This window comes from Mobula birostris, chromosome 19 (genome assembly GCF_030028105.1).
Source record: "Mobula birostris isolate sMobBir1 chromosome 19, sMobBir1.hap1, whole genome shotgun sequence".
Classification (NCBI taxonomy): Eukaryota; Metazoa; Chordata; class Chondrichthyes; order Myliobatiformes; family Myliobatidae; genus Mobula; species Mobula birostris.
This window is the reverse complement of record NC_092388.1, coordinates 35,251,765-35,268,686: the sequence shown is the minus strand read 5'-3', so window position 1 is coordinate 35,268,686 and position 16,922 is coordinate 35,251,765. Positions and strand designations below refer to the sequence as shown.

The 16,922-nt window shown below is 43.6% G+C and overlaps 1 protein-coding gene across 19 annotated transcripts in view; it reads left to right on the top strand.

The window, feature by feature from the left end:
- Positions 1 to 16,922, top strand: part of fhod3b (formin homology 2 domain containing 3b) — a 580,851-nt gene that overhangs the window by 487,627 nt on the left and 76,302 nt on the right. For 18 of the 19 annotated variants that reach the window (XM_072283417.1, XM_072283413.1, XM_072283416.1 and 15 more), the window contains 2 exons: positions 9,122 to 9,415; positions 11,123 to 12,009. In XM_072283417.1, the coding sequence (XP_072139518.1) occupies positions 9,122 to 9,415; positions 11,123 to 12,009 (1,181 nt within the window). The remainder of the gene's footprint in view (positions 1 to 9,121; positions 9,416 to 11,122; positions 12,010 to 16,922) is intronic. The other variant, XM_072283418.1, reaches the window with a different exon arrangement.

Here is a 16,922-nt window from a genome sequence, read left to right as displayed (position 1 = left end):
TTATCATTCTATCATTAGCTTCACACTGAACAGTAGAGCACAGAAACACAAATGTCTGCACCAAACACAATGCTAAATTAAACTAATTTCTTTTGTCAGTGCATGATCCATGTCCCTCCATTCCTTACATATTCATGTGTGTATCTAACAATCTCTTTAACACCACTGTCGTATCTGCTATCGTTACTCTCCCATGCAGCCAGTTCCAGGCTCCCGTCCATCGCTTTTAGACTTGCCCCCCTCACTGAAAATTAATGTCCTCTAGTACTTCATATCTTTTACTCTTGGCAACAAAAGTTCTAACTCTGCCTGATCTGTATCTGTCATAATCTTATATACTTCTAACAGATTTCCCCTCAGCCTCCAATGCTCCAGAGTAAACAGCCTAGTTTGTCCAACCTGTCCTTCTATCACATGCACTCAAATCCAAACTGCAATCTTGTAAAGCTCTTCTGCACCATTTCCAAAGTCTTCACATCCTTCCTGTAATGGATTGAATAGGACTGTACAAAGTACTCTAAATATCAAAATTTTATATCTCTGCAACATGATTTCATGACTCTTATTATCAATGCTCCATCCAATGAAGGCAAGCATGTTCCAAGCCTATACTGGTATCTGTCCCCCTCTTTTCCTTCACTACATTGACAACTGCATTGGCGCTGCTTCCTGCATGCATGCTGAGCTCATTGACTTCATTAACTTTGCCTCCAACTTTCACCCTGCCCTCATGTTTACCTGGTCAATTTCTGACACCTCCCTCCCCTTTCTTGATCTTTCTATCTCTATCTCTGGAGACAGCTTATCTACTGATGTCTACTATAAGCTTAGAGACTCTCACTGCTACCTGGACTATTCCTCTTCCCACCCTGTCTCTTGCAAAAATGCCATCCCCTTCTTACAATTCCTCTGTCTCCACTGCATCTGCTCTCAGGATGAGGCTTTTCATTCCAGGACAAAGGAGATCTCTTCCTTTTTTAAAGAAAGGAGCTTCCCTTCCTCCACCATCAACTCTGCTCTCAAACGCATCTCTCCCATTTCACACACATCTGCTGTCACCCCATCCTTGCACCACCCCACTAGGGAGAGGGTTCCCCTTGTCCTCACCTACCACCCCACCAGCCTCCAGGTCCAACATATAATGCTCTGTAACTTCCGCCACCTCCAATGGGATCCCACCACCAAGCACATCTTTCCCTCCCCAACTCTCTGCTTTCCGCAGGAATCACTCCCTAAGTGAGTCCCTTGTCCATTCGTCCCCCCATCCCTTCCCACCGATCTCCCTCCTGGCACTTATCCTTGTAAGCGGAACAAGTGCTACACATGCCCTTACACTTCCTGCCTCACCACCATACAGGGCCCCAGACAGTCCTTCCAGGTGAGGCGACACTTCACCTGTGAGTCGGCTGGGGTGATATACTGTGTCCGGTGCTCCCGGTGCAGCCTTCTATATATTGGCGGGACCCAACGCAGGCTGGGAGACAGGTTTGCTGAACAGCTATGCTCTGCCTGCCAGAGAAAGCAGGATCTCCCAGTGGCCACACATTTTAATTCCACATCCCATTCCCATTCTGATATGTCTATCCACGGCCTCCTCTACTGTAAAGATGAAGCCACACTCAGGTTGGAGGAACAGCACCTTATATTCCGTCTGGGTAGCCTCCAACCTGATGGCATGAACATTGACTTCTCATCTCTTCCGTTAATGCCCCTCCTCCACTTCCTACCCCATCCCTTATTTATTTATTTATTTTTAACCCCTCTCCCCTTTCTTCTCTCTCTCTCTCTTTTCTCCCTCTGTCCCTCTCACTATAACTTCTTGCCTGCTCTCCATCTTCCTCTGGGCACCCCTCCCCCTTTCTTTCTCCCTAGGCTTCCCATCCCATGATCCTCTCCCTTCTCCAGCCTTGTATCCCTTTTGCCAATCAACTTTCCAGCTCTTAGCTCCATCCCTTCCCCTCCTGTCTTCTCCCATCATTTGGGATCTCCCCCTCCCCCTCCCACTTTCAAATCTCCTACTATCTCTTCTTTCAGTTAGATTTGACGACGGGTCTCGGCCCGAAACGTTGACTGTACCTCTTCCAATAGATGCTGCCTGGCTGTGTTCCACCAGCATTTTGGGTGTGTTGCTTGAATTTCCAGCATCAGCAGATTTCCTCGTGTAAGCATACCTTTACCACCTTTTCTATTTGCATGGCCACTTTCAGTGAGCTATGGACTTGACCAGTCAAAATAAGTCAGAGCAATTAAGAGTCCTGTATACTCCCCCTTACATTAGGCCTCCTGTAGCTTAATATCTCATTCATGGATTAAATTTTATCTTTTATTTCTCTTTCTATATCTGTAACTGATCTATCTTCTGCTGTATCCTTTGACAGACCTCTACACTGTCACAAATTTACAAATCTTTCTATTGTCTGGAGAAGCACTAATGCATCTGTTTACATTTTTACAAGTTATTTTTATACGTCACAACAACAGAGCTCCCAGCACTGATCCCTGTAGAACACCACTGGTCGTGCACCTCCAACCAGAATAACACCCTTCCACTACTTATTCTGCCTTCTGAGGACAAACAAATTCTGAATCCAGCCTACCAAATCACCATGGATCTAATGCATCTTAACTTTCCTGATTAGCCTGCCATTAATGAACTGTGACAAATGCCTTACTAAAATAGTTCTAGACGACATCCTCTGGCCTACTCATATCAATCACCCTTGCCACCTCTTCAAAAAACAATTCAGTTGTTTGTAAGACATGACCTGCCTTCCACCACAGCCATGCTGACTGTCCTCAATTAGGCTATGTTTTTCTATATGTCTTTAAATTCTAACTTAAGAATCCTCTCCATTAGCTTTTCTACTACTGGTGTGAGACTCACTAGCCTATAATTTCCCAGATTATCCCTACCTCCCAGTTTGAACAAAAGAAGTACATTGGCTATTCTCCAGTCCTCCAGGCTTCCCTGAGAAGATATTGATTCCCCCTGGTTCAGGTGCAGCCAGTCCCTTTAATGCAGGTTTTACCTGACCTGAAAAAACCCCATGTATTGAGGTACAACTTCTTACCTCACTAGTACATGGCACAGGTAGTACTCCTGAAATGACTTGCTCAGAATTCCTGCTTTATAACTTGTCACCTAATTCCCTAAAATCATTCATGCAGGATCTTATTGCTCTTCCAGCCTATGTCACTAGTACTAATATGGATTTTGTCTTCTGGCTGCTCACCCTTCCATCTCAAAATGTCCTATAACCACCCAGAAACATACTTGACCCTGGCTCCAGGGAGCGAAACACCATCCTGGATCCTCCCAAGGTCACAGTAATGCCTATCTCTGCCCCTAATAATTAAGTCTCCTGTCACTGATACTCTATCTAACTTCACCCCTCCCTACTGAGCCTTGGAGCCTGCCTCAGTTGCACCCCTCTGAAAGGCCATCTCCCAAGCGCGGTAGTGTAGTATAATTGCTTTACAGGGCCAGCCGTAAGACTGGGGTTCAATTCCCGTGACTGTGTAGATTTGCTCTGGGTATTCCAGTTTCCCCCACCTTCCTAAGATATACAAGGTAAGTTGTGAGCATCACAAACAAGAGAAAATCTGCAGACGCTGGAAATCCAAGCAACACGCCAGACACCAGGCCGGGCCAGCCAGCAACTACGGAAGAATATAGTCGATGTTTTGAGCCTGATGAGTCCTGATGTAGGGTTTCGGCCAAAATCATTGATTATGCTCTTTTCCACAGATGTTGCCTGACCTGCTGAGTTCCTTCAGTGTTTTGTGTGTGTTGCTTGCAGTTGTGGGCATGCTGTGTTGGCACCAGAAGCACTGCAACACTTGCAGGCTGCCCCCAGCATATCTCCGACTATAACACACACAAAATGCTGGTGAACACAGCAGGCCAGGCAGCATCTATCAGAAGAGGTACAGTGGACATTTGGGGCCGAGACCCTTCGTTAGGACTAACTGAAAGAAGAGATAGTAAGAGATTTGAGAGGGGGAGGGGGAGATGCGAAATGATAGGAGAAGACAGGAGGGGGAGGGATGGAGCTAAGAGCTGGAAAGTTGATTGGCAAAAGGGATACAAGGCTGGAGAAGGGAGAGGATCATGGGACGGGAAGCCTAGGGAGAAAGAAAGGGGAAGGGGAGTATCAGAGGATGGAGAGCAGGGAAGGAGTTATAGTGAGAGGGACAGAGTGAGAGAAAAAAAGGGGAAAAATAAAAATAAATAAATAAATAAGGGATGGGGTACGAAGGGGAAGAGGGGCATTAACGGAAGTTATGTTTCAATATACTTGTACCAAATAAAATTAATCTTTATATCTTATCTTTAAAGAGGTATATCTGAAAGGGAGGACCACCCTCAAACCCTGTACTATCTGCCTACTCCTTTTGCTTTTCCTGGTGGTCACCTAACTATCTACGGCCTGCACCTTCGACGCCTGAAAGCATAGAGCATAAAACTTCTATGCTGTCAGGATCCCAGATGATCTTCAGTCTGCTCACCTCCTGCTCCAGCCTCTTGGTGCAGCCAGCCAAGGGCTGCAGCTGGGTGCAAATTCTGCAAATGCAGTTGTCATGTCTTTCTGATCTCCCATTTCCTACAGGAAAAACATGCCAGTGCCCTAACTGACATTCTCACTACATAAAGTATAATAATCAAGTTAAAGTTAGGTTCATGAGAATTATCCCGGGAATGAAAGGGTTAAATATATGGAGCATTCGATGGCTCTGGGCTTCTACTCACTGAAGTTTAGATGAATGAGAGAGGAGCTCACTGGTGTGTATCAAATGTTGAAAGGTTTAGTTAGGGTGGACCTGAAGAGGATGTTTTCTATAGTGTGGGAGTCTAGGACCAGGGGCCACAGCCTCACAGTAGAAGGATGTCCCTTTAGAACAGAGAAGAGGACAACTTCTTTAGCCAGAGGGTGATGAAACTCTGGAATTAATTGCTGTGGAGGCCATCATTGGGTATATTTAAAGAGAAGGTTGATAGGTTTTTGATTAGTAAGGAGGTTTGAAGGTCCAGTTATGATCAAACTATACAGTTCTGAATTTTTTCTTCTCCAGATAGCCACACAAGCAAGAAATAAAAGAACATCAGCATGATCATTAAATTCCCCCTCCTTGCCCAAAAAACAAACAAAAACAGAACAGGCACATTGACCCCAAATCCCCCTCCTCCGCACACAAAAAAACGAGAACGATTGAGCGACAAACAAAATACAAAAAAAAATAAGGCTGAAAGGAAGTCCACAGTCCAAGTCTACATCCAAAACGCAGTAAAAGCAGAGCAATCTCACCAGCAATAAAAGACAGTTTCCCCTCTCCAAGGCAGAGCGATCTCACCAGAGATAAAGAGGGAGTCTTCCCTCTCCAACAACAGACCAACCTTCTCAGTGAGTAAAAATTTCAATCTCCCTTGTCGCTTTAATCAGTAAACAATGAAGGCTTTAATCAGCCAAATGCCTCACAGCCTTCTCGCCACGAGGCTCCCACATGCTGCCTCTGCCTCCTGGAAACCCCTTGGAGGCTGCAGAGTGCTGAAACACCCTAACGATCTCCAAACTGCAAATCACTGGCTCCAACAGTTCCAGAATCACATTAGTCAAATATTACAGGGAGAAGGCTGGAGAATGGGGTTGAGAGGGATAATAAATCAGCCATGATAGTGGATCAGAGTCGATGGGCCAAATAGGCTAATTCTGCTCCTATGTCTTATGGTCTAACCTACCTTAGAGGTATGCTTACCTGTAATTGTGTTGTAACCCAATATTTTATTTTCAGTTAATATTTTTACAGTTAAAGTTTTGGCATCTTTTTCACATCAAGTTTTTTGAAAACCAAAGTAGATTTAAACTTACTTTAGAATGCAGAATTTTGGCTGCATTGCAAGGATTTGGGCAAGATCCTTCACTCACTTCTAGATAGGAGCCCATCGTAGTAAATCCATTTACTATCTCTAATGTGATGGTTTACTTAAACTGGTGGTACATAAAAAGAAGTAGACAATATAAGCCCACCCCTCTGCATAATATCTTTCAAATTAAAATCAGAGCCAAGTTCTGGATCCTCCATTACATATTTGTGAAAGATGCAGGGCAAAAAGCCTTGGGCCACAAACTCAGAAGCAAAGTAACTAGCCAGAGAATGGCTAGCACAGCCGATCCCACACTTTTGCCATTATATTTCTGGAGCTTCCAGTTAAAAGGAACTTTTTTTCTTAAAAAAAAACAAGTCTGGTCCTCTGACTTGAGAATGTATATTTACTATATGAGCAATTATGGCAACTGAACCTTGGCCTGTTGTGTGTGTGCAGTTTTCTTGAATCCTTGAAACTTTGTAGAAAATTTATCAGATGAAACAAAACAAAATTACTTCTCCCTCCATTTGCCATGGTAACAAATTGTTCCTCGATGAGAATCTTCCTTAGTAATTTGAGCATGTGACTAAACACATTGATGAAGGTAAAGCCGTAGATGTAGTGTATATGGATTTTAGCAAGGCATTTGATAAGGTACCCTATACAAGGCTTACTGAGAAAGTAAGGAGGCATGGGATCCAAGGGGACATTGCTTTGTGGATCCAAAACTGGCTTGCCCACAGAAAGCAAAGAGTAGTTGTAGACAGGCCATATTCTGCATGGAGGCTGGTGACCAGTGGTGTGGCTCAGGGATCTGTTCTGGGACTCCTACTCTTTGTGATTTTTATAAGTGACCTGGATTGAGAAGTGGAGGGATGGGTTAGTAAATTTGCTGATGACACAAAGGTTGGGGGTGTTGTGGATAGTGTGGAGGGCTGTCAGAGGTTACAGCAGGACATTGATGGGATGCAAAACTGGGCTGAGAAGTGGCAGATGGAGTTCAACCCGGATAACTGTGAAGTGGTTCATTTTGGTCGGTCAAATATGATGGCAGGATATAGCATTAATGGCAAGACTCTTGGCAGTGTGAAGGATCAGAGGGATCTTGGGGTCCGAGTCCATAGGACACTCAAAGCTGCTACGCAGGTTGACTCTGTGGTTAAGAAAGCATACGGTTCATCGGCCTTCATCAATCGTGGGATTGAGTTTAAGAGCAGAGAGATAATGTTGCAGCTATATCGGCCCCTGGTCAGACCCCACTTGGAGTACTGTGCTCAAATCTGTTCGTCTCTCTACAGGAACAATGTGGAAACCATAGAAAGGGTGCAGAGGAGATTTACAAGGATATTGGATTGGGGAGAATGCTTTATGAGAATAGGTTGAGTGAACTCGACCTTTTCTCCTTGGAACGACAGAGGATGAGAGGTGACCTGATAGAGGTGTTGTTCATCCATTGTCGTCGTCGATGAAGACCTCGACACCATTGATGGTGGCAAGACTAGCGCATGATTTGGATTTAAGTGAGGGAGAGTTGCACAGCATCAGCCTCACTCCCTCTTCCCAATTCCCATCTGGATCCAGTGGCAAGACAGAGTCGAGACGGCTGGAGATGAGACTAGGCACAGTGGATGACCAGGACATCTTCTGTGTCTTGTCCTGCTCTGCACGTTCCACGATGCTTGCAGAGACCGCCTTCTTAATCGTTGGACCTTCCATTGGTCTCGTCCGCTCAATCCATCAGAGTCTGTCTTCACATGCTGGGATAGACAACTCCCTATTTCACCGAGGGTTTGAGACCCGTCAGCTACCCTCACCTGGTTTAGCTGGCTTGTCAAAGCCATTCCCTAGGGTGTGGCTGCTGTCGCATGCAAACAGCTATGAGGAGCCACAGGTGAGAGCTGCATGCCAGGTGGGGACCAAAGGTTGACTAACCACCTTGAAAAGGACGCGACATGTTCCCCCACCAGAGATGCTATCCCTCCCTGACACCCCATACACCCCAACAGAGGTGTACAGGGTAATGAGAAGCATTGATCGTGTGGATAGTCAGAGGCATTTTCCCAGGGCTGAAATGGCTAGCACGAGAGGGCATAATTTTAAGGTGCTTGCAAGTAGGTATAGAGGGGATGTCAAGGGTAGGTTTTTTACACAGATCGTGCTTAGAATGGGCTGCCGGCAATGGTGGTGGAGGTGGAAATGACAGGGTCTTTTAAGAGATTCCTGGATGGGTACATGGATCTTAGAAGCAGAGGGCTGTGGGTAAGCCTAGGTAGTTCTAAGGTAAGGACGTGTTCAGCACAGCTTTGTGGGCCAAGGGGCTGTAGATTTTCTATGTTTCTAACTATGCCAGCATGTTTTACAATTTGTATCCATTACATTCAATGTGCATCTGGTGTTCCAAGAGCTCCAAGTGCGAAAGATCAGACATAACAAGTATCTGATTGTACCCTGTACTTGAGAAGAGGATGAAATCTGCACTGTGAATCCATCCATCATAAACTTGCAACCTCAGCTATTCATATGGAACCAAAAGTCAAAGCGAAAAACAAATTCCAGTGGAACTCAACTGGTCAAACAGCCTCTGAGGCGGAAAGGAGTTGTTGACATGTTGGGTTGTGACCTTGCATCAGGTCCGAGTACAAAACAGTATGGATTAAAAGACATCCAGTGCAGTTATGTATAATAGTCATCCTGTTCGTTTGGTGCTACTTGATACTTACGTAACTCTTCAACTTGCTGCTCAACGCACATCAGCATCTGCAGTCTCGGTAAAAATCAAAGATTTTAAGTACCTGTTGACTGGAAGTTATATAACACCAAATGAGATCTGCAACTAAACCTCCAACCTTGATGCAAGAGTCTAGAAAGGGGCAAAACCCAACTCAGCAACAGAAAAGTCATGTAATGAACATATAGATCTGTCAACACCAATGACAGAAATAAGAATTACTATTCATGAGTGGAATAGGTAGCAAACCCACTTAAAGTTTTGGATCTATCTTGTATTTTTATATAAAATGCTATAGAAGATCTCCTTGTTGAATTAGGTTGAGATCTTCCCAAACCTAAAATGATTATTTTGGCAGTTCTGCTGTTAATTTTAAAATAGCTTTAAGGCGTTTGAAGAAATCCAAGAACATATTTTTAATGATAATGCAGATTACAAAATGCATACTGAAACTGTACAAAGCTAACAGTGTGAAGTGCTGTGACTTTAATGGTATCTAAGTTTGCTTCCTCCTCTGTTCCTGTTAGTCCCTGCAAGTGAGCCAGAGCAGGAGCCCGAGCCTGAGTTAGAGCCTGCAGCAGAAACTAAAGGAGAAGCCAAGGTGCCCAGTGACGGAAGCCCTGCTGAACTGAGACCAGAGCTGGAGAGAGAGCAGAGACCAGATCGAGAGCCAGAAGAAAACCTAACACTGAGTGAAAAGGAGAGACAGAATGAAGAGCTGAATGAGAAAGATAACTGTTCGGCATCCAGCATCTCCTCAGCCAGCAGCACTTTAGAAAGAGAAGAGAGGGAAGACAAAGTAGCCAGTGACAATGAAACTGGTAACAATCATAATTTCATTGACTATGTCAAAACACTGTACCGAGTTAAGAATTAGTAATTGCAGGCTGCAGTGCTCAACCAAGATAAATGCTTTGCTGTACTGTAGTGCATGGAGTATGTAGACAACATGAGCTTAATTATATATTTGCTTTCTTTGGCTCAGTTTAATTAGTATGAGTAACTGGCAAGATTTTGGTGAGTATTTTCTGAAAGAACTGTTTTAAAATGCGGAGTTTTTTTTTTGCTTTGTTAATCTCCGATTTTTTTTACTGTTTATGTTCATTAAGTTTGATATTAATTAATGTTCATTATGACAAGTGAAAAGGATAAGTACCACAAATAACAGCACTTGATGTTTTTTTAAAAATCCACACTACTTTGTACCAGTGGCATGGCAACCAAATCTATGTAAGCACTAAGAAAATAACAAGGGGAAGGGCACAGACCTGAAATCACTTATGGTGGAAGACCGAGTTAAAAAAGTTGTTTAAGAGGATGTGCATGATGTTTGAGTTCCTCGGCTTTCTCATTGGAGACAGTTTGCAAAATCTGGGAGTTACATTATACAGTAATAAAACCAGTTAGCAGTAACTGGAATATAGTTTGCATATATGCACCACATTCAAAGCTTTACAGAATGCAGAGGAAATTATTTTCAGGAGTTTTGAGTTACAATGAAAGACTGGAGGGATCAGGGCTGTTCTTCTTGGGGCATAGGTTAAGTTGAGGTGTGATGGTATGCGGTATGTATAAATGGAGAAACTATCGCCAGTGGCTAAAGACTCAGACTAGTAGAAGGATCCTGAGATAACATGCTCCTAGAAAGGTGATTGGCATTCAATTAAAAGTTGCAAAAGAGCATACAAATATTTGAAGTGGAAACCTTTGCAATGTTATTCAGAGAGGGCAGTGAGGGTGAGAAGAAATGAACTGAAAGCTGTCAGAAGTTTACAGGCCTGAATGACATCATGGAATGGCTACATTAGGATGTCTTGCCCTGTGGGAATGGAAAGGTATACAGCAAGGTGTGTAGTAACACCCTTTGCATTGCAGTCCACTTCTGATTTGTAGATTCTTAATTGTATTAAATTCTGGAAGTTAAGTATAAATGGACCTGCAGTTACCATGCAGGTTTCGAGTTATTGGGTGGAGGATGAATTTCTAAGGAAGTGAATATTCCTGTACAACTCAGTTTCATAGCCACTTAAATTAGACCCACTGTTTCCACCAGCATAAAGTCACATTGACTTTGACGGAGATAAACACTGAAATCCAAGTTAGAAATCTAATGTCATTCAGACAGCAGGTTGTGCATCAGTGAGGAGGAATTTTATCTTGTAGAAGATAATCCTGATCTGTCTTCTGGATCATCTTTTGGAATGAAGGATCTAAATAGCTGAGCTACCTTACTTACATGACTGTTATTATAGTACCACAGAGGATCAAATTGTTTTTGTAAAATAAGTTCAGATGTTACTTAAGTAAATTAATAGCACTCTGTGAAATTGATAAGTATTCCAATAATTTCTTCAGTTAAGCTATGCCTTATCTAGCTTTTTATGCAGCAAAATAATATCAGTTTTTTAAAATATCTTCATTAATAGTCAGCAGTGGGGTTTCTGGTACAGCTTTATATAGTAGTCAACAGTACCAATCTCCCATTGCTAAATTGTAACCCCTGGTGTTTGTTCTTTTTTGGACAACAGGTAAATGGATGCAGAGCATTAAGGATGTCAGTGTAAATGATCAATGCAGCAACATTCTCAATAACAAACGGTTCATGCTGGACATGTTGTATGCACAGAGCAAAAGTGGAGATGATGATAGTGAAGAAACACAGCCTGGGAAGCAAGAGGAGGAGAAACAAGAGTCCCTTGCGAGTCTGGCCAGTCGGATCTCCATTCTGCAGGCCAACAAGCAAGCTACTGAGGGCAACGTGAAGAAAATGGAGGTTGACCATCTGGAGAACCAAGGCAGTGTGAAAGCTTTCACTGAAAAGTTTAACAGTGGGGAGCTGAGCAAAGGACCTGCACCATCTGACTGTGAAACAACCACTAAGACTGCGGATAAAATGACTGCACAACCCAAAAAGGAATCTGATTACATCTGGGATCAATTATTGGCCAATCCTCGGGAATTAAAAATCAAAGACATAGACTTCACAGATTTGGAAGAGGAGGACGACGTGGATGTGTTGGACATGGAAAACTTGCTTAGTTCTAGTGACTCAATACTTCCTCCACCACCACCACCCCCACCTTCTTTCATGGGCTTGCCTCCCCCTCCACCACCCCCTTTACTGCATGGTCCACCTCCTCTTCCAGTACATGGTATGTTGGTACCCCCACCTCTACCTACAGGCCTGCATCAACAGTCTGGGTCACCGCACCCATCCAGGGGTGAGCCAACTTTCATTAAGAAAAAGAAAACCATTAGGTTGTTCTGGAATGAAGTCCGACCAATTGACTGGCAGTTTAAAAATCGGAAGCGATGCAAGGAACCACTTTGGACCCAACTGGAACCTGTGAAAGTGGATGTATCCAAGTTGGAGCATCTTTTTGAATCTAAATCCAAAGAGCTGCCAGTCACCAAGGTAACAGACCCTCTTAAGACGCAGAAGACGATGATTCAGGGGGTATACAAAAGAAATAGCATTAACTGATTTGAAGAATAGGCTTATATTTCAATTGAGTTTATATATGTCATATTTCATTTTTCAGTACAGAAATGAGAGGATATAATGTAAAGCAATGGTAGTTAAAGGTCTAATCACAAACAGGAGAAAACCTGCAGATGCTGGAAATCCAAGCAACAGACACAAACTGCTGGAGGAACTCAGCAGGCCGGGTAGTATCTATAGAAAAAAAAAGTCGACGTTTTAGCTCGAAGTGTCAACTGTGCTTTTCGTCAATAGATGCTGGCTGGCCTGCTGAGTTCCTCTTGCATTTTTTGTGTGATGCTCGTAGTTAAAGGTCTATGTGAGTTAGTTTGAAAGGAGTCTTGGGGGTACAAGGTGACATAATATGCTAAATGCAACAGGATTATTTAATAAGGCTTTAAAGTGTAAACAAGGAACTGATTTAGGATACATTTCTAGAGGAATATGTTACAAAGCCAGAAGTTTAAGTAAAATTACAGATTACTTATGTACCAAGTCTATAAATTTTCTAATATCCTTCCCAGATGCTTTCCTCTTAACATTGACTTGCTGTAGGCTTCCCTACCCATAGTAAAAGTTCTTTAGCATCTATTCAATCAATTTATTTCAAAAGTTCAATAAAAACCACCTCCTAGCTTTCCATGCTCCAGCAAACTCTTCTCATAATCCAAGATTTAAAGTCCTGATATTTCACTGATATTGCACTGCACCTCTTCCGAGCCCAAATACTTACAGTTCAGTGCATTTCCAGCTTTGTCAGATTTATAAAAACATCCACAAATGCACTGACCTGAGAGTTTCAGGACATCTCCCAACGCCCTGGTTCAACTACAGGATATGTTCTCCTGATTTCTATCTCGTCAGCGCTGGGTTGTGAAATTACCCAGATGCTTTTAAACGAAACCCTAAAAGGCATTGGACAACAGAGCTTCATCCCATATCTGGGCTGGTTTTAAATTTAGAGTCCAGCTGTGTAAGGAAGCTTTTCCAGTCTGCTGCATCAGTCAGTCGCCAGACAAGTATACAATCATATTCTCAGAGTATAAGGATGTCACTCTTTGCACATATGTGTAATTGCTACTTTATAAAGTGCACCATAAAATTGTTGGTATGTACATATTTGTGTGGCATTGCATTCCCTGGACAAGGAAGGAATGCTGCTGTTATTCGTTTGTGCTTGCCAAAGTAATTTCATACAGGGACATGTTATTCTAATATTTATAAATTACTGAGCATGTTTCAGCTGAAGTGTTGTGTCCAACTTTGGGCATCCTACGTTGGAAAGGATGTCCAAGGACTGGAAATGAAGCGATTTACTTAAATAATAAACACAAGAGGTTCTTCAGATGTTGGAAATAGAACATAGAACATAGAATAGTACAGCACAGTACAGGCCCTTCAGCCCACAATGTTGTGCTGACCCTCAAACCCTGCCTCCCATATAAGCCCCCACCTTAAATTCCTCCATATACCTGTCTAGTAGTCTCTTAAACTTCACTAGTGTATCTGCCTCCACCACTGACTCAGGCAGTGCATTCCACGCACCAACCACTCTCTGAGTAAAAAAACCTTCCTCTAATATCCCCCTTGAACTTCCCACCCCTTACCTTAAAGCCATGTCCTCTTGTACTGAGCAGTGGTGCCCTGGGGAAGAGGCACTGGCTATCCACTCTATCTATTCCTCTTATCATCTTGTACACCTCTATCATGTTTGCTCTCATCCTCCTTCTCTCCAAAGAGTAAAGCCCTAGCTCCCTTAATCTCTGATCATAATGCATAATCTCTAAACCAGGCAGCATCCTGGTAAATCTCCTCTATACCCTTTCCAATGCTTCCACATCCTTCCTATAGTGAGGCGACCAGAACTGGACACAGTACTCCAAGTGTGGCCTAACCAGAGTTTTATAGAGCTGCATCATTACATCGCGAATCTTAAACACTATCCCTCGACTTATGAAAGCTAACACCCCATAAGCTTTCTTAACTACCCTATCCACCTGTGAGGCAACTTTCAGGGATCTATGGACATGTACCCCCAGATTCCACTGCTCCTCCACACTACCAAGTATCCTGCCATTTACTTTGTACTCTGCCTTGGAGTTTGTCCTTCCAAAGTGTACCACCTCACACTTCTCCGGGTTGAACTCCATCTGCCACTTCTCAGCCCACTTCTGCATCCTATCAATGTCTCTCTGCAATCTTTGACAATCCCCTACACTATCTACAACACCACCAACCTTTGTGTTGTCTGCAAACTTGCCAACCCACCCTTCTACCCCCACATCCAGGTCGTTAATAAAAATCACAAAAAGTACAGGTTCCAGAACAGATCCTTGTGGGACACCACTAGTCACAATCCTCCAATCTGAATGTACTCCCTCCACCACAACCCTCTGCCTTCTGCAGGCAAGCCAATTCTGAATCCACCTGGCCAAACTTCCCTGGATCCCATGCCTTCTGACTTTCTGAATAAGCCTACCATGTGGAACCTTGTCAAATGCCTTACTAAAATCCATATAGATCACATCCACTGCACTACCGTTGTCTATATGCCTGGTCACCTCCTCAAAGAACTCTATCAGGCTTGTTAGACACGATCTGCCCTTCAAGAAGCCATGCTGACTGTCCCTGATCAGGCCATGATTCTCTAAAGGATTCCCAGAGATCCTATCCCTAAGAATCTTTTCCAACTGCTTTCCCACCACAGACGTAAGGCTCACTGGTCTATAATTACCAGGACTATCCCTACTACCTTTTTTGAATAAGGGGATAACATTCGCCTCCCTCCAGTCCTCCGGTACCATTCCCGTGGACAACGAGGACATAAAGATCCTAGCAAGAGGCTCAGCAATCTCTTCCCTCACCTCGTGGAGCAACCTGGGGAATATTCCGTCAAGCCCCGGCAACTTATCCGTCCTAATGTATTTTAACAACTCCAACACCTCCTCTCCCTTAATATCAACATGCTCCAGAACATCAACTTCACTCATATTGTCCTCACCATCATCAAGTTCCCTCTCATTGGTGAATACCTAAGAGAAGTATTCATTGAGGACCTCACTCACTTCCACAGCCTCCAGGCACATCTTCCCACCTTTATCTCTAATCAGTCCTACCTTCATTCCTGTCATCCTTTTTTTCTTCACATAATTGAAGAATGCCTTGGGGTTTTCCTTTACCCTACTCGCCAAGGCCTTCTCATGCCCCCTTCTTGCTCTTCTCAGCCCCTTCTTAAGCTCCTTTCTTGCTTCCCTATATTTCTCAATAGACCCATCTGATCCCTGCTTCCTAAACCTCATGTATGCTGCCTTCTTCCACCTGACTAGATTTTGCACCTCACTTGTCACCCTACCGTTCTTTATCTTCCTCACCGGGACAAATTTATCCCTAACATCCTGCAAGAGATCTCTAAACATCAACCACATGTCCATAGTACATTTCCCTGCAAAAACATCATCCCAATTCACACCTGCAAGTTCTAGCCTTATAGCCTCATAATTTGCCCTTCCCCAATTAAAAATTTTCCTGTCCTCTCTGATTCTATCCATTTCCATGATAATGCTAAAGGCCAGGGAGCGGTGGTCACTGTCCCCCAGATGCTCACCCACTGAGAGATCTGTGACCTGACCCGGTTCATTACCTAGTACTAGATCTAGTATGGCATTCCCCCTAGTTGGCCTGTCCACATACTGTGACAGGAATCCATCCTGGACACACTTAACAAATTCTGCCCCATCTAAACCCTTGGAACTAATCAGGTGCCAATAAATATTAGGGAAGTTAAAGTCACCCATGATAACAACCCTGTTATTTTTGCACCTTTCCAAAATCTGTCTCGCAATCTGCTCCTCTGTATCTGTGCTGCTACCAGAGGGCCTATAGAATACCCCCAATAGAGTATCTGCTCCCTTCCTATTCCTGACTTCCACCCATACTAATGTACAGAATAAAAGACACACAGACAAACACACCTGAAGGAACTCGGCAGGTCAGGCAGCATCTATGGAAAGGAATAAAGAGCCAGTGTTTCAGTCCACGACTCTTCATCAGGACACCTGGTGAGTCCTGATGAAGGGTCTTGGACCGATATGTTGTCTCGTCTTTCCTTTGCTGTTGACTGACCTGTTGTGTTCCTCCAGCATTTTGTGTATGTTACTTAAATGATACCAGGAATGTGGTGGTTCAGTGACAAGGAGAGATGAGAAAGGTGAGATTAATTAGCCTACAACCATTAAGATTAAGAAGATATTACAAAGGAGAATGTTAGATAACCACAGGAACCATTTTAAGGTTAATGAGAAAAAAATCCTGGAGGTAAAAACAAGATTAAAATTTAGACAACACACATAAAAGTTGCTGGTGAACGCAGCAGGCCAGGCAGCATCTCTAGGAAGAGGTGCAGTCGACGTTTCAGGCCAAGACCCTTCGTCAGGACTAACTGAAGGAAGAGTGAGTAAGGGATTTGAAAGTTGGAGGGAGAGGGGGAGATCCAAAATGATAGGAGAAGACAGGAGGGGGAGGGATAGAGCCAAGAGCTGGACAGGTGATAGGCAAAAGGGAAACGAGAGGATCATGGGACAGGAGGTCCGGGAAGAAAGACAAGGAGGTGGGGGGGACCCAGAGGATGGGCAAGGGGTATATTCAGAGGGAGAAAAAGGAGAGTGAGAGAAAGAATGTGTGTATAAAAATAAGTAACAGATGGGGTACGAGAGGGGAGGTGGGGCATTAGCGGAAGTTAGAGAAGTCGATGTTCATGCCATCAGGTTGGAGGCTACCCAGACGGAATATAAGGTGTTGTTCCTCCAACCTGAGTGTGGCTTCATCTTTACAGTAGACAGTCAATCAAA